Source organism: Seriola dumerili, unplaced genomic scaffold (genome assembly GCF_002260705.1).
Source record: "Seriola dumerili isolate Sdu_G_001 unplaced genomic scaffold, Sdu_1.0 BDQW01000609.1, whole genome shotgun sequence".
Lineage (NCBI taxonomy): Eukaryota > Metazoa > Chordata > Actinopteri > Carangiformes > Carangidae > Seriola > Seriola dumerili.
The window spans coordinates 970,183-996,203 of NW_019174864.1; the positions used below are offsets into that span (position 1 = coordinate 970,183).

The 26,021-nt window shown below is 39.3% G+C and overlaps 1 protein-coding gene across 1 annotated transcript in view; it reads right to left on the minus strand.

Annotated features, from left to right (window-relative positions):
- Nucleotides 1–25,579, minus strand: part of LOC111236272 (syntaxin-binding protein 4-like) — an 80,759-nt gene extending 55,180 nt beyond the window's left edge. Inside the window, exons 1-3 of the mRNA XM_022764948.1 lie at nt 25,533–25,579; nt 17,105–17,178; nt 9,492–9,587 (exon numbers count right to left, since the gene is read on the minus strand). Of these exons, the coding sequence (XP_022620669.1) occupies nt 9,492–9,587; nt 17,105–17,178; nt 25,533–25,579 (217 nt within the window). The remainder of the gene's footprint in view (nt 1–9,491; nt 9,588–17,104; nt 17,179–25,532) is intronic.
- Nucleotides 25,580–26,021: the final 442 nt, after the last annotated feature.

A 26,021-nucleotide genomic window follows, 5' to 3' on the forward strand; every position in this document is an offset into this window, starting at 1 on the left:
AGGGCGCAGATAAACTTGGGCGGCTCTCCCAAGTAAAGTCTATGTGTGGGAAACCCTGCAAGTGAAGAATTATCAAAGACCACCTCTGCTGTGCTTGAAATGCCAAAGACTTGGACATCATAGTGCTGTCTTGCAGGGGAAAGTGTAGGTTTGTTATCAAAAAATCATTTGGCATCTTCTGGAGAATGTCGTGAGTTTGTGGAAGCAGAGCAGATTCATATCAATCTTAGATTATGGGTGTGTTGTTGAATCAGCAGGTGATTATGACCTCAGTAAACTGGATTCAGACCAGTGTGTCGTGGAGCTTTGAGAACTGCCATCCCTGCTCCTCTGGTGGAAATAGGAGAGTACCCATCAGGGATTCATTTATTGTTTCAAATGAAGCAGTTTCATGTACTGCTTCTGAGCCAGGTGTGTCTTACATGAGTCCTGGGAAAGTTTCTTTAGTCATATTAGAGAGAGAGATATTTATGTAGAAGTAGACGGTGTGATAGGATCTGTGTCATCTCCCTGAGCTTCAGGTTGATCTGATGCATTATAAAGCTTCCAGTTAATCAATGTAAATCGAATAAGTGGCTGCTCATTGCAGATATTCAACTGATGGTTCTCAGGATCCACTTTCAGGAAAACAAATGCATGTTTGCGTCCACCTTTCCTGTGGAGTGACTGTAATCCTGTGGTGGACAGAGGAGACCAAGAAGAGGAGAAAAAACTTGATTATCAAAGTGACCTGCAGAACTACACTCCAGAGTGCTGCGTTCTTCTATGTGAAGTTCATTGGAGCTCAGTTTAACAAAAGAAGCCTGTGAGTTTATGATCATGCTCTCACTTCTGCTTTGTGTCCGAAGAAGGTGAACACCTGATGGACGACATGTGAGTCCTCAAGCTGAACTGGTGAGAATGCATCTTGAGACTTGGTCCATGTTGAGTCCATCTGGACTGATTACAGGAAATAACAACAAAGCCCACTGTCAATTATCAGCTTTAAGAAACTGTTTTTTCTTTTTTACATTCTCTGAAAAACAGATCAAAATGACCAAATTACTTGTCCACTAAACTCACAAAGCTGCTGTTGAGATCAGCATGTGTCCATATCAATGAGACAGACTGTAATAAGGTTTACAGTTAATCTGTTTTTACAGTGGTTTACCGTAAATAGGTTTATATTATATCTGTTTTTTTAATAGTAGTTTACAGTAAACGAACAAAAGTTCTCAACTATGAAATTTACAGTTGCAAAAAAAGCCCACAGCTGCTGGTATTTTACTATAAATAAAATAAAAATAGACTTTCTGGCCTGTGGTAACTCCCTTCATCTTGGTGTAATAGGGCTGAATGATATGCAAAAATCCTATTGTGATTATTTTGGCAGATATCGCGATGCAAGTCAGTCATTTCAGTTGGAATGGTAACTTTTGCATTTTCACTGAAAAACTAGAATCACCTCCTGGTGGTTGTATGCCTCCTCCACTCAGACTAGTTTCGGGTTACATCCCTGTTTATCCAGAGTCAGAGGAAATATTAAACATTTGTGTGAAATTTTGTCATAATTGCTGTGAAGTCTTGAGTAATGGCAAGTGTTTTGTGAGGTCACACTGACCTTGACCTTTGACCTTTGACCACCAAATTCGAGTTTGAGTCCAGGCGAACATTTGTACCAAATTTGAAGAAGTTCTGTCAAAGCGTTACTGAGATATCATGTCCATGAGGATGGGACGTACGGACAACCTGAAAACAATATCTCACTCCACAGTCTGCAGCTACTGACAGACTGCAGACTGTGGAGCAGGTGTCATCAAGTAGATCATTTCTCTCGTGCTCACCAGTTGGAAAAACTACTGAGCTAATAACACTTAACAGTGTGGTACACAAAATAGTGTATTGTTACTATGGAAACAAGTCAGTAATGAGGAACTACTGGTAGTTACTCAGTAGGCAGGATCACTTAACTGTAGAGTGCACAAATCAGTGCTGTGTGTTGCTCAGCGGGGGGTTCAGAGTTAATGAGGAACGACTCATGAAGAAATTTGTGATATTTATGAACTGATTATTACCTCATGATTCATTAATACAGTATCTCCCAGTCTCCAGTAACTCGTCATTATCTCCCTCACAGTGCTGTGTCAGAGTCATTAGAGGAACTATACTTATTAACAACTCATCAACTAAGTGTTACTGAGCAAAATCTGAATTTCACGGGATTAAATCTGAACTCACATTAATTGTGAGAAATGAACATGTACGCACAACTGAAGCAGGCAGTTCCATCAACAGAGACTCTGACCTCTGTTTCAGTCACTGTCCGTAAAATCAGCTGTGATGATCTGCTGAGGAGCAGGAGAACACAAGCTCTTCTCGACACTGAGCTGAATCACAAGTAACATTTAATGGACCCCAGAGGAACATACAGGAACAAAATGCAATCGTTCTATTGTAACACACCCACCATAGTGTAGCGGACATTCCTGGCCTGGCATCAGTCACGAGCCATTAGAGAAGTTCATTATAAGGACATGCAGAGTTATGGACCCAAAATTGACACTTTGCGACTCTTCCCACCATCAAATATCAAATTGATAGGAAACAGAGACAAAGGACCCCTCTCCCAAAAACAGTCCATCTTTTAGCATGTCAGAGAGACACAGAACCAGACCAAAGGTCAAAGGGTCAGCTCCAGAGGATCAACCAATGGACACCAGACAACTGGAGAATATAGGCAAAATCTCCAGTTTGTAACAATAAGACTCTGTCTAATGATATTTGATTGTTTTTTATATAAGACAAGTAACAACAAAAGGACTGATTAACACTAAAGTGTGAATCCTGGCCTCTCTGTACAATGCATGAATACACACACACACACACACACACACACACACACACACACACATAGATAAGAGTCATAAACTACAACCCACATTCAGGTGAATCGACCAGCAGAACTCTCTTCACAGACACAGATCTGAGGAAGAATGTAAAATTAAATATCTAGCTGTTCTGTAACTCATGAGATGTTCCTATGCAATAGTTTAATCCCAAACTTCTATCCCATAGAATGTTTGAAATGTAACATGTAGATTTTAAGACAATGTCCTTCATGTGACCATACTGTCAGCATCCTTCACACGAGGTAACACACACTACATGACATCCAGCATGTCCATATTATTATTATTACAGTCAAAGAACTGCTGTGTAATCCACATTTATAGACTATTAGCTTTTAGCTTTAGTTTGATCAGTTAACCACTTGTATCATGATTAATTCCAGGTTTGAAGGATGTAATATGAAATCCACACTTGTATTACTCCTGTCTGTCATTATTAGTGCCATTAGGTTTATATGTTGTTTCAGTTAATGTTTTATGATCATGGTGGAAGACGGATGTGTGAGTTTATAGGGAAACTATAGAATTAAACTATTCAAAAGTTCAGTGGAAAATTACTCTCTTCTCCAAGTGGAAACACAGGAGAAGACGGGTTTTGCACTTTATCATTTTGTCCGCGTCCATTCTTTCTTTGCCACATGCTTCAAGAAACATTCTTTTTGTCTATACGCACAATCTTTTAATTTTATAAGCCAAGTCAAGACCAAGTCAAAAAAGTGCCTTAGAGTTTATTTCGCATCAACCCGCAAGAGATGCTGGCAGATAACACATCTGCAAGACCGCCTGCAGAGACGCCGACCAGAAATCAACGGGACACGGCCTCCAGGAGAACCCGCCTAGATTGCGCATCTCCAGGGTTACCAAGGCAACCACAGCCACCTGGGTTCCAGCCGAGGGTCTTCAGCTACAGCGCAACTCGCAGTAGGTCGGTCTTAACACTCTGCTCATGACTGGGTTGATGTCAAAATATATCAATATTTAATCATCAAATCTCATCATAGTTGTAGCATCATTAGCTGTATAGCCATAGTGTATAGCCATAACATATCCTCTCCTGCCATTGCCAAATCATCAAACAGCTCATTTCATTATTATTTTCATCTTTATGATTATTACACCTTGCATTTACTCTGTAGACAGTAGTTTAGTTAATAAACTCCTTTATTTACACCCAGTTGTTGTCCTGTTGTGTTCTTTTGACGTCGAGACTGGAGATCCATTGAATCAAGAAGTCATGGCTTCCGATATGAGATTGATAAATTTATCAATGAAGTCATTCATTCATTCATTGGTGCCCCCTTTCAGCAAGAGCAAATTCTAAATTATGGTGTTAACGCTACATTAGCCTTTAATTTGTTTCATTGTTTTAGTTATTTTTGTGCTTTCATTGTTTTCTGCTGCTGTCAGATTAATAGAAACTACTCTGCAGCTGGATTTTGGAACTCCATGGTTTACTCACTCACATCTCTGTGTGTTTCTTTTTTTACCATCCTTCCAATTTCTCCAATCAGGAGCAAGTTAGGAATCATCTGATTCAGTCTATACCTGCTCAGTTTAGTCCTTATTCCTCATGTGAGGAAGTAGCTCCCTGTGACAGACACAGACTGTTTTAGAGGGAACAAGTTTTTTTACTTCATATATTTTTGTATCAGTGCTGTCTGCTCTGTAGTTAAACTCTTCAAACTTAAATCATGTTTATGGAGTCTATAAAGATATTTTTCATGCTAGTTCTCAGTGCTAATTTTTTAGCTGTTAGCTGTAAGGTAAGCTAGTTCATGGCTACAAGAGTCTGGTTTAGTTGAAACAACAATACACACACAGCTTTTGGTGAGTAAAGGGATGAAGTTTGATGCTGAACTCAAAGAGTTAATTCTAACATTGGCAATTCTAACATATAGCACCTTTAAGTGTTGATCTTTCAATATCAGTTTATATGTTCACAATATACACTCAGTTTTCAGTTGTAAGGTTGAGTTTTTATTGACACTGTGAGGTGTCACAGAGAGGTGTTGATTCACCTTTGTGGAGGATGTTCTCTGTGCTGCTGCTGGTGTTTCTGTTATTTAGCCTCCCCTCATTGATTTGAATGAGGTAGAAAAAATAATAGGCCTGGTTCAGACCTGGTATTAACATGCATCTTCAGTGATCTGATAACAAAAACGTCCAATCACACCTGCTTTAAAATATGTCTCCAGTGACCACTTTTGATTGGATCTCACTTCCCTGCTTTATATACAAATAAGCAGGTATGTGTTGTTGTTTTTAGCCAATCTGTAGACAGGTCCATCGTCAATCTGCTTGTGTGTGTGTGTGTGTGTGAGTGAGAGAGAGAGGGAGAGAGAGTGGGCGAGAGAGAGAGAGCGAGAGCGAGAGCGAGAGGGGCATGGAGGGGTTGCACACAGGTCTTATAATGAAATCAGGTTTTATCCATTTGAAATAGCAAAATATTTTCCATTCATTATAAACTGTTTTGGGACTAATCAGACTGAGACACAAGACGTCAATGGAGTATGCGGTTCTTCAATGTGGCCCAGGACGGATTCATTCAGGATCTGAAGTTATCAGAGAAACAAGCTGAGGAAATGTTAGACAGCTCAGCTCCCAGCTGCTGGAGACGTCCTGTCCTGTGTCACTGAAGAGCGGCGCTGAATCTCTGATTTTTAAAGTCAAACTGGTTTATTCAGTGTTTCTACTGGTTTTAATCCCCTGGTGTGTTTGTTATGGAGAGGAGGACACCTCTGTGGAGAATTCAGCTGCTGGTAAAAACCTGCTGAACGTCTGGTTCATAAGTTATCAGAGAAACAATCAGAACAAAGGTTAGCATCAATCTCAGCTCCAGCTCTTCCCTGAGTCTCTGTCCTCCGTACAGCGTCGCTCAAACACTGACTTTTAATGTCAAACTGTTTTATTCAGTGTTTTTAACGGTTAGAATCACTGGGTCTGTTTGATTTCCTGAACCACTGACACTGAAGGAATCCAAACAGGGAGAATTTTATGTTAATGGTGGTGAAGACAACAACTCCCATGATCCCACGCTATTTCCCGTTATGAGAAAGTGTTCAAGTGATGTTGGTGTAGATTAATAGCTGAATATTGCAGCTATTTTACGTGCAGTCATTGGGAATTTATCCCAGTCAGTGAGTGGTGATGAGTTTTCAGTCTGCAGCAGATATTTTGCTCTACTGTTCATACTGCAATAGATTCACTGTGATGAGTCAGGAGCAGGTGAACACAGGAAAGAGACGGCAAAGCTCTTTGATCCTTATACAGGCAGCTAAATGAGAAAGTGATATAATGGAAGATCAAGGGACTTTGAAGTCAAGAATCTGTTGTGTTCTGTATGGAGGACTGAAACTACGAAAATCAAAAGTAAATAAATGACTCAATTAATAAATTAATATGCCATTAAATGTGCCAAAAATAATGTTAAAATAAATATATACATTAATTAAGTAATAAAATATGACATAAAGTGATGTTTCAGTTTTAATTTGCCTCTGTATTTATTTATCTTTGTATTATTTCCCCTATTTTCCCATTTTATTTATTTCTTTACTTATTTATTATTTATGTATTTATCCACTTATTCACACTCACACTCATTCTATTCTGATTATTGTTTTGCTCGATTTCAGGGTATCACAGTATTCGCAACACTTTATGTCATCAGTGGGTGCCAAGGTGTGCCGTGTTTCGTTCTTGTGACGTTGTGATGCGAGCTCCAGTTGCTTCTTAAAAGACTATTAGAAAAAAAACAGCACCGGGGAGAACACAGTTGCCAAACAGAGATGGAGTCCTGTCTATTTAAGAGTGCAACATATCCATCATCTACGGCACAGAGAAAGTAGGCCACGACAACGCTGTGTGTTTTGTAGTCATGTTTTCATGGTCACATGAGAGAAGCCCCAGAAATATTTTTCTGCCACTGCAGCGGCCGGCGCTCTGACACTGTCCACTGTGTATATCGTTAACTTCTCTTCTGCTTGTTATTGTTTCATTTAAGTCATCCTCAAGATTAGGGATGGGAAATGATAAGATTTTATTGATACCAATGCCATTATCAATTTTGCTTATCGATGCGATTCTTTATCGATTCCCTTATCGCTTCCTGTGGATTTTCTGTCTGGAAAAAAGTAGGCCTATACAGGTTTAGTCAACACGAGACAAATTTTATTATGAGTCTCTGAACACTGAACAATATAGATAAGTGCTCTGTAGTTGTTCAATCCCTCGATGAGGGGCTGCTGTCTGCCTTGTATTAATTGACAAAAAAAGAAGAAAAAAAACCAAAACATCACTTCACGTTCACTTGAAAGAGCCGGCTTGTTCGCAATGGACACATCACTAATACGGCCCTTCACTGCTCTGCTGAAACTGGGAAGTACTAGTTGACTTTAAATTGACTGAAATTACTTTTATAGCAAAAGGAAAATTTCTCCAGGAGGAAAATTTCTCCAATATTCAGTGGGACAAAGTATGGCTTCTACCTTACAAATATGTTATTCCAAATAAACTAAAAGAAGTTCAATACAAAATTATACATACTCCCCCACTAACAAATATGTTTCAAGATGTGTTAATATTGATAAAAAATGTGAGATTTGTAAGGGGGAAGACGAGTCAAATAATCTATTCTTTGAATGTCAGGACACGTCAGGATTCTGGAGGAAAATGGAAGATTATTTTGACACTCAAACCAACTATTCTATAAGATTAGATGCCAAAGCTATATTATTATTATATTATGTTAATAAAATAAAGAAGGTGCAGTGAGTTGTTAACTTAATGATCTTTCTAGAGAAGTTTCACATTCATGCGGCCAAGTTCTCAAGGTCTTGCCCATCGTTTGAGCCCTTCAGGATGGAAATTAAGAAATACTCTGAGTGTATCCAAATTATAATGATAAGAAATGTGCTGATACAGTAAGTGCTTTAAAAGAGTTCTACAAAGAAATTTGATTACTATGTGTCGTCCTTAAAATTTTTGTGTTTTTTGTTTGTTTTATTTACTTTTTTGTTTTTTTTTTATGTGTTTGCAAGTTGTATTGTTGTGATGCCTGTTTGTCTTTGTTCATTATATGGGTCATGTTGATACATTTTGTAACTATACACTATTCAATAAAGAAAAAAAAAAGGAAGTTGAAGGCATCAATAAGGGAATCGTTAAGCATGAAGGCAAATGATGTCGATGGATTGAACCAGTTGGAACCGGTTCTCAACTGGAACCGGTTCTCGATACCCATCGCTACTCAAGATGTTCTCATTCAAAATACACATGGAAGGATATTCAAAGCTTCATATTTTCCTCTTCTTCTGTGTTTTATTTGAAGTGTTGATCCATAAGAAGATATATTTGTGGTTTTAAGAACCAAAAACCAAAACGGGTAAAATGAAAGAGAAGCAGCAGCTGAAATCATGTTGGATTACATTTCTGTAAAGAACGGAAGGAGGGAATAGAAATTGATACAAACAGCTGCTATCCTGGTATATTACTGCTGACGGATTACATGAAAAGAGTTATTCATTAAAACTTTGCATTACTGAAGATTTCTGCTGAGATCATCCTGTCACTTTTCACATGATTTTACCTCTCTGTTTCCCACAGTTCCCTCCTGCCTATTTTTCCTGACTTTTAATGTTTAACAGCTGCAGTCCAGTCTAATATGACTCAAGCAGCCAATAATACTTACCTGAGTAGACTGTTATATCTGTTTAAGGAAATACTCTCATCAGTTTTCCAAGTGATTTTTTATACTTCATTTCAATCTTTTTGCTGAGCTCATGACATCAGGTTGTGTAGGATATATATGTAAATATACGTAGTTGTACCAAGATGTTGAACGTGAGCACTAATTCATTGACTTGTTGACTGTAATGTTAAAAAGAGTTTTTCCTCACATGTTTCCTCTGCTGCTGGACCTTCCTGTACACAGTCTCTATGCTGAGACAAGGACATAGTTCTGTCTGTGTCAATGTCCAGGTCTCTATAGACCCTCACCTGCTTCACCACCTAGCCTGAATTTGAATTAATTAATAATCGTCATCATCATCAACATCATCTTCACTGTAACAACAGCGAGAATGATCACAGGAATCAAAGATACTTTGGTAGGGCAGCTTCATAAAAATAATTTAAATAATTCATTTCTATTTTTCTAAATGAGAATGATAGTACAATAACAATACGCCACATCTTAAATGATCCAAACTCACTCCCTCCACCAGAATATTGCAACAGAAGATCAAGATTTCAACAATCTGTTTTTTATTGTTCACCAGCAGCAGCAGCATAGTAATTTGTCTCTAGTTTTATTGTCAGACATTTCACCTTGAGCGGGTCAGACGGTTATCTTCATCTGGGGAGGACGGTTAAGTTAGCAGTTGGTGAGGGATAACTCCTGGGACACAGTGCTCTGAGGTGATGATGGACACCTCTCTTTTCTTCAGTACCTTCTCTGTTGTTCTACTGCCTCTGTGTTTTCACTCTGACCAAATGAATTTTCTTCTTTGGATAGTAAAACAGTAAAATTTGAATTTGAAGTAATAAAATGAATCCTGGGACACTGTGAGAAGAGAATGTACCCTCAGAGGGCACAGCACTTACCATCACTTGAAGCAAGGCCTCCTGGTAAAATGCGTTTGACGTAGACTCCAAACTCCTCTCCAGTTAGCTCCTTCACTCCTCCGATCACTTTGATTCCTGTTGGGAAGAGAAAAATCACTTTCTGAACGGGTTGAAAACATGATGATAACATTAACTCAGAGCTCAGTGAAGCTACCATCACACTGCTACATGTCTGTGTTACAGTTTCACACAGTAGCTGGTTAACTCCAAATGGAACAAATGCTAATCATTGTACATAAATGAATAATAATTACTTGGTACAGATGGGATTTTGAATATTGTGATCTCAGCAAAGAGAGGGGAAGGTCTTCTGTCGGCAGCTGCCACCATATCTGTGTAATGCTGACAGGGGAGGACTTTTTTTTTGGTGGGTGCGGGGGGGTCAGCTCTGCAGTCATTGTCATTCACCAGAACAAGGTGGTTAAAGTTAAAAGAGTTCAAGTTAAAAGACTAGATTTGTATGAATGGGATTAAAAATACTTCCATGGTCAAAATGTTTATTTACTGTATGCGGTAGATTATTATTAGTAGCCTGCATTTTGCTCTAAAGCCAAGTCTGAAAAAAACCTCACTTCAATTCTGTAGCTCAGGTAGCTAATAACTCAAAGCAAAAGCTACTGGTTCAAGTGAAAGAAGTGCTAGATTTTCTGTTGACACAGTGTTTCACCTACGTGTTTAACTACAGTATGAACAGGAGTCCTGACACTAATTCTATTTACAGCTGTACTGTTGGAAATGTCAGAAGGTGTTTGTGGTCGTCACAGCCACAGGATGTAGTTACACTGCACCTCTCTCACTTCCTGTCACACCTGATATCTAAATGATTGAAATGACTGCTCCCAGGTCATTAGTATCAGGGTGACGACTTTGATCTTCTCATAGAAAAATAAATTAACAATATTTTGGTTTGATTCAACTTCCCTGAACTTCTGCTCCACGTCATGTTAGGTTTCTTCTTGGTTACAGATATCACAGAAATCACTTCACAGGGATGTGCTGTATTTATTAGAATAATATACTACTAATAATACAGTAAACCGTAAAGTACAGTGCTCACATGAGGGAGATTCATCACTGTGCATCAGAAGTTTCAGCATAGTAATAATTATAATAAACTTTATATATAGAGCACTTTTCATACAAGAGATGTAGCTCAAAGTGTTTTACAATAAAAAATCTGATAGTACAATAAAGTGAGGGAGAATTCAATTAGACAATATAAAGACAGTAGATGATAAATATGTAAATGAAAATAAAAACAGAAAACAGTAAGAATAGTAAAATATGAGAGACTGAACTAAAAGCAAAGTTAAACAAGGTTCAGCTGTGGTTTAAAAATGTTCACAGAGCATCTCTTATAGCTCTTGGCAGGTTTTCCAGAGTTTTGGAGCAAAGTTTAAAAAAAGCTGCACTGCCTGTTTTCTTTAAAAGCCCTGCAGTAAAAGGTCTGTGTGCTCATGAAGGATTATAAAACCACATAGAATCTGCAGTGTGAGCTGGTCCCAAACCATGAAGAGCTTTAAAAAAAAAGTAAAGGGACCTTAACATCTCTTCTAAAAGATACTGGGAGCCAGTGGAGTGAAGCCAAGCCATGGTAATATGAGCTGTCTTCTTTGTTTTAGTTAAAAGTCCAGCAGCACAGCTCTGAATAAACTGCAGTCTTTCTACTGAAGAGCAGTAAAAGGATCACTGCAATAATCTAATATGCTTTAAATAAAAGCATGAATACGTTTTTTTCAGCATCTTTATGGATTAGGAACGGCTGTACTTTAGCAATATTTCTTAAATGGTCACCTTCTTTATGTTTGAAGTAAAATTGAATTCAGTCTAAAATAATGCCCAGGCATGTTACCTCTGATTTGACTACAGGGGCCAGATGCCCAAGTTTAGAGACAGTAGATCTCTTTTATCTTGGGGACCGACCAAAAGAATTCCAGTTTTGTCTTCCAAACTGTCAATAAAAATCTAGGTGGCAACTGCACCATATTGCTGATGGACTTTGGGTATAAATGATCAGATTCACCACTGGACAAAATGTTTCTATTCATTCTGAAATGTCCCTCCTCACACTGAACAAACCAGAGAGCCTCTGCATCTCCAAGGTCCTCCACATTCACCTTCCCTCACTGTACTGTACAGTGAAATCACTGAAGCAGCTACACTCGACCTTATTTAACTATTAGATCAGACTTCTTTAGCTTAAGGCTGCTGTAACCACAGAGACAAAATGGTAACACTAATTGGGTCTGGAGCGAAGGGGCGCATGTTAATTATTGCCTGTTGGAAGAACGGGGTTATAAAGTTCCTCATCTCAGCCCTTCCTCCCTTCTGACTCTTCTCTGAGGAAAACAGTGTCTTGTTCTTTTGTTCATCCTCAAAGCGTTCTCCTCCCTGCGCCTATCATCAGATAAGAAAAACATCATTCTAATGCACAAGCAGCAGCAGCAGCTAATATTAAAGACAAGCCTCTCTCCCTCTTCTTCAGCTTCACATTCTGTTTTCCAAATCATTTCCATGTATCAAGGCCATTTTCGTCACCCAAAGATTAAATGTTCCACCAGACCTTGCAAAGATGGTAAAATTCAAAGTGATGAAAAACAGCAGTCTTATCTAAAAATGGTTTAATACCCCAGATGATAGAAGAACATGATAAACTAGAATCACCACCTCATGGTTGTTTGCCTCCACCAACCAGTCATGTTGCAGTTTACATCCATGTTTGTCCAGACTCATATAATATATGTAGTGGAGATTTTGAATTTAATAAAAGTTATAATGCTGGTTTTTTATCATAATTAGTGTATTTTTTATTTAATCAGGCAGTCTCAATGACATTAAAATCCAAAGAACAAGAAGTGGTCACAAGAGACAATCAACAACAAAGAGAACACAACTACACAATACAAGAAACTGAGAATTAGCAAAAACATTTACAATAGCAGTAAAAGTCTCCAAGGGAAATGTTGCAGTTCATTCCATTTAAATGGTGCATAGCTATAGTTACATGCATAGGATGCACAATAGTACAGCTGGAGGAAGACAGACATCCTTTATTTCTATACAAGGAGCCAAGTTTGATTTTGAATTTTTGAGTGAAGTGTTGAATATGAACCTTGAATGACAGTCTTTTGTCAAGCCAAAATGCTCAGTATATTGTATTAATCAGTGAGAGTAATATGAGTGACATTTAAAGTTTTAATGGCAGGATGGTCAAAATCAGTGGTGGAGGTGGAGAAAACCATGTATATTTAAGACTAATCAGTTGGAAGTCATCAAAAGCAGACTGAAGACAAGTCAGGGCCTTGGCTGGGGTGGAGCCGGGAGCATATACAATTGTGTCATCAGCAAAAAAGTGAACATTGAAATATTGATTATTGATTATTGACTAATTATGGTATTTTTCAGTTATAGATGCATCACATTTATGAGAATGAGAAGGACAAACCCGTCCTACCATGTTTACTGAACAACACAGAGTCATATCTGGACACCTGAGGACCGAAACTGCTTCTTTAAAACACACTCTACAGATTCAACATGTCCACACAATTAACTGTGACGGAGACGATTTTAAAGTTTCTCTATGAAAACTTTATCCTGCCTATGTGCTGAGGTGGTGCAGCTCTCAGCTGCATTAACAAAGAGATTAGCATGTGCTGTCCTCAGTGTAGGATAGCAGGAGTGTTACAGTGTATATGCTCCCCCTCATGCTGTGGAGGCTTCAGCTGTACAGATGGGGGTCTTATGCTTAGGCTTTATGTATCAGAACAGTGTGTACACTTGAACGTGCTCAAGTTGGACGACAATAAGCTGATTTGTTTCTCACCTGTGTGCTGCTTTTAGTAAACACACACACTCACACACACACACACACACACACACACACACACACACCTTCAACCTGTCCTCCAGCCCGCTCCTCACCTGCTCTACCCTTCACTGCTGTCTTTATGACATTACACTCAGTCTTTATCATCACACCTCAGGCGTTCTTGTATCTGTGATGCAGATGTGGTTTCTAAGCCTGCAGACAAAGTACCACTATCAAGTTCTGAAGGTCCAGTCACACTCTTTTACACTGGACCACAGCACCTGTCAGGAAAAACTCATTTCAAAATAATAGATGTATCTTTAAGTTACATAATGTATTAATATCTGTAGGGCCGAGTTGACCTACATTATATTTACAGTTATTTCTGTCATTTTCTGTCATTTTATCACAGTTATTTCATCATTTTACAGTTTATTCTGTCGTTGCAGTTAGTATAGATCCCATTCTAATGTCAATGTGCTCAGTGCTACAGTTATCACGTTCATTATGATGATGCACTTGTATACAGTACATTGGTCTTATGATTATAATGTCATTCAAAAATAATGGCAGTCACTATAACTCACAGCACACAACACATTTTTCAGCAGGAATGTATTTAAATGTGTTAAATATACTGTCCATTGACAGTATAATACACTACATCTATAAAATGATTCTGTTTATGTTCTAAATCTATGAAATGTGGGTTTAATTATAGTGAAGACTTTTGCTGATGTCCGTATATAGAGGGTGTCTGTATTTTCAGACACTTGTTTATTAGTATGTGTCAGCTTTCAATTCATTGTTTAATGTGCCTCTGAATCAGGGGCAAAAACATCTATGAAATTATTCAGCTCATGTACATCAGTTATTTTAACATCATTCAGGATATATTCACAAGAAGCTACAGATTAGTTCTGAGCAGAGTTTTAGGATTATAAAAGACACAGCACATCCACTTCAGCAGGATATTTTACAGTTTGACTGTAATAACATTCATACATATGAGCATTTTGTTCTTGCGTAGGCACAAGCTTCACCAGAGCGGTGGTGTGGGAGTGAAGTAAGGATAAAAACAACAGCAGCTCCTGCATTCTTAACCCAGCTGAGTTAAGTGGGTTAGGGCTTTGCCACATGACCTACTTCCCCTCCCGGGCAAAAACACAGTAAGGATACCTACTCTGCAGAGAAAATCCCTTTAAAAGTAGGACTTACATTATTTCAGCTATTCAGATCACACTCAGCTGCCAGATAGTGGAGGATGATGTTGTAAGGCTATGCATTATGTTTATTTAACTGGGCAATAATATAAATGAACTGTTTTGCTGAATCACTTAAAATAGTTAATTTTTACCTAGAAAGGATATGCCATGATGCCACAGCCCTTATATCCAACAAGTGGTAGAACAAACTTACTCAGTAAATTGGTAAGTTACAATACCAGGAAGAAAGCAAAGAATATCCTGGAACAACAATGTAAGGCTGAATTTGTTTTTGCATGTTGGCAACTTTGGTATAAGGATGTTAAGAATGTGAACGTCAGGTAAGCTGCTGACCTTTTGGGTGAGCTGGATGTCAAGGGATCCATTACATATCTGGATTTTATGGTTATATTGTTGTTTATAGGTTTATCTACATCCAGAGGTCAGAGATTTAGTAATGCACCCCCTTTTAGGAGGAAATAAGCAATAAAAGTAAAACACAGATGTAAAGGTCTCAAGGTTAACAGATGTTAGAATATTGTATGTTGTTCTGGGTGTTTCAGTGAGAGACTTGGTGTACCCTACATTAGATCTGTCCTTTGTGCACAAATAAACCAGCCAAACTGAAGTGTTGACTTGTTGGTCTGATCTGTACACATTTCCATCATTCGGTTACGAGGAATCATCTTTTCAAACAATGATATATTTGTCCACAGTGGTATGTGGAATTGTAAATGTGGACAGAAATTTACTTTCAAGACTGATTAATAGCTGACAATAGGAAAGTAACTACACCTCTTTAGATTCTTTGCTCTAGCAGGAATAACACCTCTGTTACATGCCTCTGCCCTTCAGAATAAAAGCATATAATTTATAGGATCAGCATTGGATGTGGTCTGGAGTAAACCGAGTTACGCAAGCTGCACTAAATAATATTTTTGCAATAACAATGGATCATTTGGCTGTGTAATGTTAAAGGTGTCACTTGTGGTGTCACAGAGCTGTTTAGCATCTTTCATTGTTTTGGTTTTAAGGCCCACAGTTTTATTTTGATGATTTAGTCTCAGAGGTCTCATTAGCATCTCTGCAGGCAGATCAGATAAACCCAGCGTACACTTCAGCAGCAGACAGTAGGCAGACACAGGGACCAGCTGGTGAGCACAGAGCAGCATTCAGCTGCTAAAGAGCCAGAGCTGGTGGAGACCAACAACAGAGATAAAAGGAGCGTCACTATTGGACATCAATGATAACTCTGCTGTGTCTGTGTTTCAACGGATTGCTAACACGATCACTGTAACAACTTCACAACAGCTTGTTCTGCTTCTCTCAAGTGGCCAAAATGTATTATTGTTAATCAATATTTCTATAAAGCTATTATAGATATGCAGTATCTAACTAGCTTCTCCCACTGTCTGAAACCACTACAGACCACTTTTAAAGTGAGGATGACAAACAGGCCAGCATTTTGTCATACAATCTGTTCGGTGAGTTCAGTGTTTTATCTTCTGTGTGGCATTTACTTGTTCTCCCTGCATCTGTGAGAGTATCCTCTGGGTGCTCCAGTTTTCATCCACAGTCCAAATGCATGCAGGGGAGTTGGAGTAAGTTTTGTCTATGTGTATGTTCAGCTTTGATCATACTTCAGTACGGATGTGGATGCCAAGAGCTGCAGACTTGCACCTGGACAGCGCACACGCCTCTGTACATACTACTCCTTAGCTTCTTTGTTTGTTGATTTTAGCTGAACAGCAAGAAAAAGTCAAAAAAAGAAAATCCTTTGTGCGACTGCTTAGAGAAAATAAGTCTGCATAGTCACAGGTTTTGGGGACAAGGGTCTACGCAGATCCCTGAGTGGACATCTGCACAGACACTCACAGCAACAATGAACTAGTCTTTAGCTTATAGACTAGCAACTGGTTCAGGGAGTACCCACGCATACCCAGCTGCAGTTCCTCTAATGACCACTAGGGTCAATCCCTATAGACTCCCATGTTAAAATGTCCAACTTTACAGCAGATGTTTGAACATGTTTACAGCTGGGTCCAAAAACAGGTTTGGTCTCTAGAGCTAATTTCGTCCTTCATGACAACTGTTTATATAACTCACATGTTTACATTTTATTAAGACTATTAAGTCCTGTATAATTGAGGGCGTGGCCTCTTTGAGTGACAGGTGGATGACCGTATGCTTGCCACAAGCCGGCATGTACCGAGGTCTCAGCTCAACACACGCCCCTCCTCTTTGACTATTTTTGGGTTAGCTTGGATTTAGAGGTGGAGTCAGACACTGCCATGATGGCGACGGTGAGCAGCTCACTCACTTCAAAACTGCACTTCAGAAATCTGTGGGTGACGTCACAGAGGCTACCTCCATCTTTATTGACAGTGTATGAGAGTACACTTTCTTTCACCTAATGAATGCTGCATGTACCCCAGCCCCTGATAACCATGACCTGTACAGGCATGTATAGACCACAGATAGTGAAAGGGACAGAGAGGACACAGTACTTTCAGGAACAAAAGTTTCTACATGTTTACCCTCTATTCTCGGTCGCTGAGGAGAAAGAAGTGACTTACCCAGGCCATTCTCACAGTCTGTAAACTCCATGGAATGAACAGCTCGGTCTACTCCATATGGACCCATTAGTGTCCTGTTAGAGATGGAGGGATGAAGAAGAGAGGGAGAGACAAAGACAAAAAATAAGTACAACACAAACTTAATCTTGAGAGATAAATGTGCTTTTCTTGTTTTTTTCAGACTGGGCTCTTTGGTTGTTAAGCTACACACTGCTCACTTCACTGGAGTTTGACCTGATGATGAATATTGAGCCTTGTGTCGGTCTCACACAGTTTCTCCTGCAGGTTGGGGATTGATGGCACTTAACAGAGCATTGTCAGCCATTGAAAACAGGCAGTGTGCCTTCGTGTCCGCTGCTGACATTTCCTTGTACAAATCAGTGACTGGATGAAAACATGTGACTGAATGGTATTTTCACATTCATCACTGTGTCATGTCCGGTACAGAAATATGCTGAAGCAGGTTTGTTTCCTCTTTTTGTGTAAACAGCTGACAGTGAAAGTCTGGGGGTAGTAGATGTGCAGCATTTCAGTTTTTAATATATTTGGTCTTTATTCATTTATTTTTGTGCAACTGGCAAAGATTGGTTCAAAACACAGATAACACAACATAATAAGTGACAAGATACAATCCTCTTGACAGTTTCTGTTTCGCCCGTGTAGAGTAAATGGTGTAATCCCTGGACAAATACAGTAAATCTCTCTGGTGAGACTACTGTTCTGTTGACATGTCTGCAATCATTTCCTGGGAACTGGAAATGTTGTACACACCTCTGGATGTACATCTGAAGAAGAAAGATTCACAACATGTGACTCTTCCATATACATTTTTAACACAGGAGCTACTCAGCACTGAGCTCTGAATTGAGGAAAAATATTCAGTTTGTAGCCGTGTTGAAAAGGAATTTCAGTGCTGGTCTGTGTGTGCAGCTGCCACCTCAGACAACAGTCACCATCCACAACAATAATAATAAAAACAACCATATATAGTTAAAACAGTGTCAACAGCAGAGGCAATGCCAATCTTCCTGCTGACATGTCTCATATCTAACACGCTCATCATCAGATCTACCTGAGCCAAATCTGGAGACGCAGCATCTCTGCTGGAATGTTTTGTATTATTCTTAGTTTTATTTACCTCATAGTGATGCAGAGTGTGTGTGAAATGTGACCTATAACTGTAAAATATATTATACAAACAATATTTTTATATAAAAGTTAATCCAGTCTATGGAATAGACACACTGTAGCTGTGTCCTTCAGATGCGGCTGAGAAATGTGCCCGTCTCGTGATCCTTCATGGCCAACCTATCCCAAGATTCATATGGTGAAGATTACCCTTTGGGTTTCAGCTCTGTTAAAACAGCACAGAAGAGTACAACTGTGAAAACCAAGGGCCTTAAAAAAAGTTCTTGTAAATAATACATATTGTCAAGGTTGCTAGGTACAGCTGGTGACGCAAAGCAAAAATCCCCCATAGACCAGAACATCTCATTTCAATTTGGCCTCCGCGGTCCACAGTGGCCACAAAGGGCCACACCTTTGAGGACAATGTCCTCTGAAGCGTGAATCACAGAATTGAGACACAGCTTATTTCTTACTTATTATAAATATGGTGCACCAATAAAGGCAAATAAAGCTTTTGTTCACATACTGTCTTTGGTGTTTTACTCATATTCACTAATGTATGGTACAGAACGATTGCAAAAATATGTATATCAGTTTATCAGGAACACCTGGCTAAAAGTAAAGCAATCTGATCCAAAAGTCCTGCATGAAGGTGATAATTTTCAGTTTGTGTTGAAAATGATTCAAAGACATGTTTGTGGGGTGTCGTGTGGCGTAGCGGTTCTAAGCAGGGACCCCATGTGTAGAGGCTACAGTCCTCGCTGCAGTTGGCCCCGGTTCAAGTCCTGCGTCGGACGGCCTTTGCTGCATGTCATTCCCCCTCTCTCTGCCTCCCCATTTCCTGTTTCTCTACTGTACTATCAAATAAAGGCATAAAAAGCCCAAAAAATATACTTTAAAAAAAAAAAGACGTGTTTGTTGGGACAGGAGCCACAGCAGAGTTAGCATGGAACAGCTAACTCTGTGAGGAGAGCAAAGGAGATAACAGCAAAGCAACACAGCCAGACAGGACTTTACTCCACCAGGAAGCCTCTCAACCCACTGGACTTAACAACAACACTGGAAAGGACCTCTTTGTTTTTGATCCAAGGACTGGGTGACGTTAACTGACTGGGCCTAACTAACTAACACAGCGTAGCACAGCACAGCTAAGCAGCCGAAGTCTAAACCTTTGTACATGTACATGTTGGTTAATGTTTTGTGGTTATGTTTGCTTAGGTTGTGGTCAGTCATACAGTTAATCGGGTACTTGTATGTTCACACACATACCTGTGGTACGTCTCAGTTCTAGAACCTGCATGAAGCTAACCTCCTCCCTCTAACCTGGTACCTTTAGATTACATGAGCTAGGCTGACAAAGAAACTCACACCTTCCCTCCCCCACACACCAGGTGGTCTCAGCGGCCATTTTGAGTAGTTTCTTGTTTATCACCATCTTGTTTAGTCTGCCTTGCCAGCAAGACATTTTGAATCAGCCATTTTGCCTTTTTCTGTCCCCGTAGACCCCCCCCCCCCCCCCCCCCACCCCCCCCCCCCGCCCCCCCCCCCCCGACCCTTCCACACACACACAAACACACACACCTTTACTCAGTAGAATTCCTTAACTTTACTTACTGTTGATATTGTAATTTGATTATAGTTATTAAGTAAATTATTAATAAGAGTTCCAGATTAATAGTAATAATTTGAGACTGAACCAATATTGGCTATTTTGCTTATTAGTTTAGGTTGGTGCCCCTGAAGACTTTAATTCATTATTCATTATTGTTATTATTTAGTATCAATATTTTTAACATTAATATTTTCACCTCATGAGGCCGAGCTCAGACCCAACATGTTGATTCAACTGTCTGATCGTTTTGAAGGATTTAGCCTCTGACACTGTATTATACTAACCAAAAACAGATTCAGACATCAAAGGTTTCATACATCCCAAACCTAGGGAACCAATCCTGTCAACTTGTGGGGATGGGAGGCGGGGCTAAATAACCTGAAACCTTGTCAGTACAGAGAGTGAGATTTAGCATTAGCACAACCACTAACACTGTGTTAGCCACTGTCAGCTACAAGCTAACAAACAACATTGTGGCGTCCCTCCCATTGTTTTGGAGGTTGTCCTTGCCCACATTGGCAGGAACTTTGATGACATGGGAGGGTCGTCAGCTGATGCTGTTCACCTGGGTCTTCCAGACTATAAAAGCTGGGCCCCTTCCATCTGATCTGTTGATATCATCTTTTGCTTTTTGCTTTTGCACATACAACACCTCCACAGCACATGTAGCACTCATCCATGCACTGCTTTCATGGCTAATCTTGCTGATTTCCACACCTCATTGGTTATTTGTCTCATTTTTTAGTTTAGTAATAAATTGTTTGTTTTTTAGTATAACTTTGTTATTGTCACATTCACTGAGTCAGTTTGTGACAACTTAAAATAACAGATGTTAACTTCACTAACCGTTCTGATCCATCTGCTAGTCTCTGGTTCTGGTCTCAACAGGATCCTCATCTGAGTCTGAGTCTGACTGAGGCTCAAACATGTGGCTGAGTCTCTCTGATGTTTCCTCCTCTAACCATCTTGCTACTCTCTGCTCTTTCACCTGGAGCAAGCAGGAGGTGGGCGGGGCTCAAAGCCTGATCCAGATTTCTCAATCAGGACATAAGAGTAGATGGGCTTCATACCCAGTTTTGTATTTGTTTGAGTTGTTTCCAACACTTTTTATGTTGGAAAATCATGTTAAACAAAATATGAATCATAGCAGAGGATTTTCAGAGTTTTTTAAGTTGGTCATACTAATACCCCTCTGCCTCCATTGACCCCAAACAGAGAAAATATGAAAAAAAACCCAACTTTGCAGCTATCTCCTGCAAAGCTTCCAGATAATAGGTGAACAGAACAACATCACAAGACCAAATCACAGTATTCAAGTTGAAAAGAAGAAAGCAAAACAACCTGCTATACAATTAGCAACAAAGAGCAAGAGAGCTATATCATAGTTCTGTACAAAGATATAATGAAGATGCTCCTCTAATAAAAAAGAATTAAACAGCATTTGTCATTTGTTTATCTGACATGACCACGCCAGCGGAGATGGATGAGACTACAAAGCTTTTTGGCTAACAGGTGCCCCAACCCTGCCAAATAGATTAAGTAAGGTTAGATTGCTTTATTTGTACCTGTAGGTAAATTTGGTTTGCAGTAAAGAGAGCCATAGGTCATGTACACACACATTTAACACACAGCACAGACAACACCATGTGCACAAGGTAAATAAAAATAAATGAATTAATAAATTAAACATTGCTTCTATGCAGTGTTACTACAACTTATAGTTAGTTCTGACCGAGTAGTTTGATTGGACGAGTCATTCCATGAGTGCGGATATAGAGTATAACAGCACTGGGACTTTTAACGACATGTATCACTCTGCTTCACGTGTTTGATTGACCATTAATCAGCGTTACATTAATGGTCGTTGATGATATTTGGTCATCAGAAGAGGATGAAGGGAAGGGAAGAATACTTCGGCACACACCTGAGGTAGATGTAGACAAAGTAGCAAGCTAGTGTGCACTGTGCATATCAGGAAAATATTTTTGTGTTGCTTAGCAACAGTCAAGTACTTGTCCAGTTGCGGAACTATTTGTGTTGGCATTGACATGGTATCTCCATAACGCCTTGGCACAAAACTGGGCACAATTTGGCACAAACATCCACTAGGACTCAAGGATGAACTGATTAGATCTTAGTGGTCAAAGGTCAAGGTCATGGTGACCTCACAAAATACAGTTTCAATATAATTTCACACAAATAGCTCATATTTCATATGACACTGGATAAACAGGGATGTAACCTGAAGTAGTCTGAGTGAAGGAAGCAGACAACCACAAGGAGGTGATTCTTGTTTCAAACTTGTAGTCTTCAGACCCATCCGACACTGACTCAAGTCACATCCCTCCAGGACTAAACTCTGATTGATTGATATGTCCATTTACCTTCTTTACACTTTTCACAGATGCAACTAACCACTTACTTGGAAATGATCTTTTACTGATTTGCACATTTTAAGATATTTAGATTTGAACGCTCTCCTGACTTTTTTGTGAGTGGTCCAATATAAAAATGTAGGAGATTTCAGGTAAACACTTAGAGGATCCAAATCCTGCAAGGCTGGATGGTGGGTCCAGTTGGCAGGTTATCTATAGATATATATCTATATATCTATAGATATAGATATATAGATATATAAGACCTTTAAAATAAAGCAAAGTCTACTAGTGAGGCTTCATCAGTGCATTCTGTATGTTTATAGATTCATCATCCTATTTTTATTAGGCCTGAAAATGTCAATAAATTGCTTTACATACACAAACACCTTTAAATGAGACAATATGAAAAAAAAAAAAAAAGCATCTTGGTCAGAGTTCACACACTGTACAGTAATCTCCAGTAGATGAAGTTGGCAGAAATTATTGTAGTCTTATGTAACAGTACTGCACAAGAACCAACCTCTCTGGTTTTGCCCAGTTTTCCTAATCCATCAGACATTGGCTCAAGTAGCAATTAAAGAACATTTGCTCAGATGGTGCACTACAATATATAATGTATACTGGAGATTAACAAGAGGAAGCAGCGCAGACTTACAGGTAATAGCTAATTATTATTAGCAACAATTAGTTAGTAAATTTAAGAGACTGTTGTGTGCATTTTGGGAATCTGGAACAATCTCTTCCCTGCAATGACACTAACAGGTCCCTGTTTGCTTGCCGCCCGAATGACAAGACGGGTTATCAATATTTCATTTGCAGAGGGTTCACCAGCAGCAAGCTGACATTCCCTCCTGTCACTGAAACAATGAGGCAAATTGAGGACGCAATGAAATTCGAATGAAAACATTGTCCTTGTGAATTAAAGCAGCAAAATGTGAAGACAGAGAGAAGAGTCAAGCATTATTTTTCTTCACTTTCTAGCTAGTCTTTGATATATATGCATGTTAAATCTTGATAGTCCCCCAGTATATGTGAATCTTAATTAAAGATACAATCAAAAATTTTAATTGTAAACAAGCTTTCTCTCTCTCTCTCTCTCACACACACACACACACTGTTGTCATCTTCTTCTCCTTATTACAGTCCATTAATATCGACACCTGCTGCCAATGAAAAATTAGAAACATGTATCACCTCTCTCCTCTGTTACAGCTGTCGTCTTGCAGAGCACGAGGTACAAACAACATAGCAGCTCTCCAACGTCAGGAGTCTAAATCCCCTGAGTTCATCTTGTGTTTTTCTATATTTCAAAGAAGCAGGCACCTGATGACCGAGTAAAACTGTTAAAATCTAATATTGTTGATTCTCACAACTGTTAGGGGCTGCATTTTAATGAGAAATAGTATTTTCTTTAGTTAAAACAGAGACTCTTTGACCCTCATCCAGTGGTTCTAGTCCTGTCTGATGGGATGATCCTGTATATCCACTCCCTTTAATCAGGAGGATTTGGCACCAGAGCTGTAAACACAAACATGAGCCAAGGCTTCCTCCTTAATTTTCTTTATTAAACCTTTGTGTTCTGGCAAAAATCCTGAGTTTCAGGTGCCCACCACTATGTTGCTATGTTGACCAAGAATATTGTCATGTCAAGACTCCAGATGCCTCCAATGGGAAAAGTTGGCCATTAAATACAGACACCATGAGGTAAACTCATCCTGTTCCCAGGCATCATTTCAACATTCAATGTGTTGAGTGATGCAGGGTCATGAGGTCAAAATAATTAAGAAGACTTCATTTTCAGTGAGTAAAAGCATTTGGCATTTAGTATTTGTATTATATCTTTAGTCTGATGTTAGTCGGACTGACAAAAAATAAAGACTGACTCATTTTAAGCCAAAAATATTAGACACGTTACCTCCAGGCTAACTCAGGCCTAAAACCAATGTTACCATGGTAACAATCAGTAACACCTGTGCTGACCAGTAGCACCCAACAACAAAAAAACAGGAAAACATGGCTCATAATGTGTGGTGATAACATTGTTATGGAGAGAGCAATCACAAAAAAACAAGAGTTTTTAGAGAGTGAAGAGATTTCTTTTTGCAAATCAGTTTTTTCTTAATTGTTTCACTCTTCACTGAATTTCCAAAGTAAAACGTCCTTGTAACTACAGATTTCTTCAAAAAGACAAGCATTTTCTTCTGGGGTAAATGGAGCTGAGCTGTCTGTGAAACCAGCCCATGTTCTGACCTGTTCAGAAGCCTCACACTGTCTCCACTGAGAGGAAACAGCAGTATTTTCCATCAGTTTAAGACAGTAAACTGAACTGACAACAGCAGGAGAGACAAGGTAATCTCTAATTCATTTGTAATTCAAAAACCAAAAACATCTAAATCTGCAATTAGTTTTATAATCCAAAACGGAAAAAAACATTTTTGGTGTCAGAATAAAAAAAAAAAAAAAAAAGCAAATCAAAATGTTCCGTTTTTGGCAAATCTTTTTATCATCATTTAGTTTGAAATCAAAAACCTAATTCATATGCTTGTATTTGATTTTTAATTCTAAATAAGATGGTCTGTTCGTTTTTTGTTTCCAAAAAAAGCCAGGAAATATATTTAAAAAAAAAAAAAACAGTTTTGATTTTGGCAAATTCATTTTTTCATTTCCCATCTGGCAGAGACCGTAGATCCGTGGACAGACAGGAAGAGGCCAAAAAAAAAGAAAAAAAAAGCCAAGCACATGAAAGTGAACATACAATCAATAACAGGGTTAAGTTATATTTTTTTCGTTTTTAAATTACAAATGAGTCACAGATCATCCACAGGATGGAAATGAATGTAAAAACCAAAGACTACCAGCTCTCCTTGCGCGAGACGACAGATGGAGCGGGTCTGTTCTGCCGGTGAATGGGTCTCCACTATAACACACACACACACGCACGCACACGCACATGCACGAACATACACACAAACACACAGTCTTTGTGTTGATAAATAATTAGTTCCTCCTCACACACACAAACACATTCCGACAAAGCACTTCCATTGAGAAAAGGCATGACCTGCAGCACCGTGTTTCCCGCTTCACCGAAACAGTTTGGCGCGCGAGCCCTTCTTCAATTCCCCCGTTTTTACCGCGTGCAGTCACCTTTCCATTTCACCTGTTCTTCTACAAACAGAAGCCGTGAACATCAGATCATCAGGCCACCTCCGCCACAACACACAACACAACAAGTATCCAGACAGCAGCGTCGACCCGGGTCTCACCACACACACACCTTTACCCGGCAGTTCTCCGTCTGTTTTATTACCTGCTAATGATGACAGCTCCTTTATACATGACTGAGAAGGTTGGCATCTTGACATGGAGCCCGCTTCTCCGTTCGGACGGTCGGTCGGTCGGAGCTTCCCCAGCCTTCAGCCCTCAGCCCTCAGCCACATGATGGTCTGTCTACAGTCAGCCTCTAATTCCAATGAAGCGCGCTGTCCGCTCCAAACATCTCCACCTTCAACCGCACGGTTAATCTCTTATATAACCACAGCCGCCGAAACATTTAAAAAAAGGCGCAGAAAGCAGCGAGACTGTAACTGATAGTAACAGGTTTATCATCATCATCACGTTTCAGACGCCACCTGACACCTGTCTCTGCTGCTGCACCACAAGTGTGTATTTTTTGCTGCAAACAAGCGCTGAAGTTGCATGAGCAGCAAAACCTTTTCATCTTACAAGATTATTGTTCTTATCATTCAGTTACATTAAGTGTGTGCAATATTTTACAAGCTTGAAAAAATGTATCTGC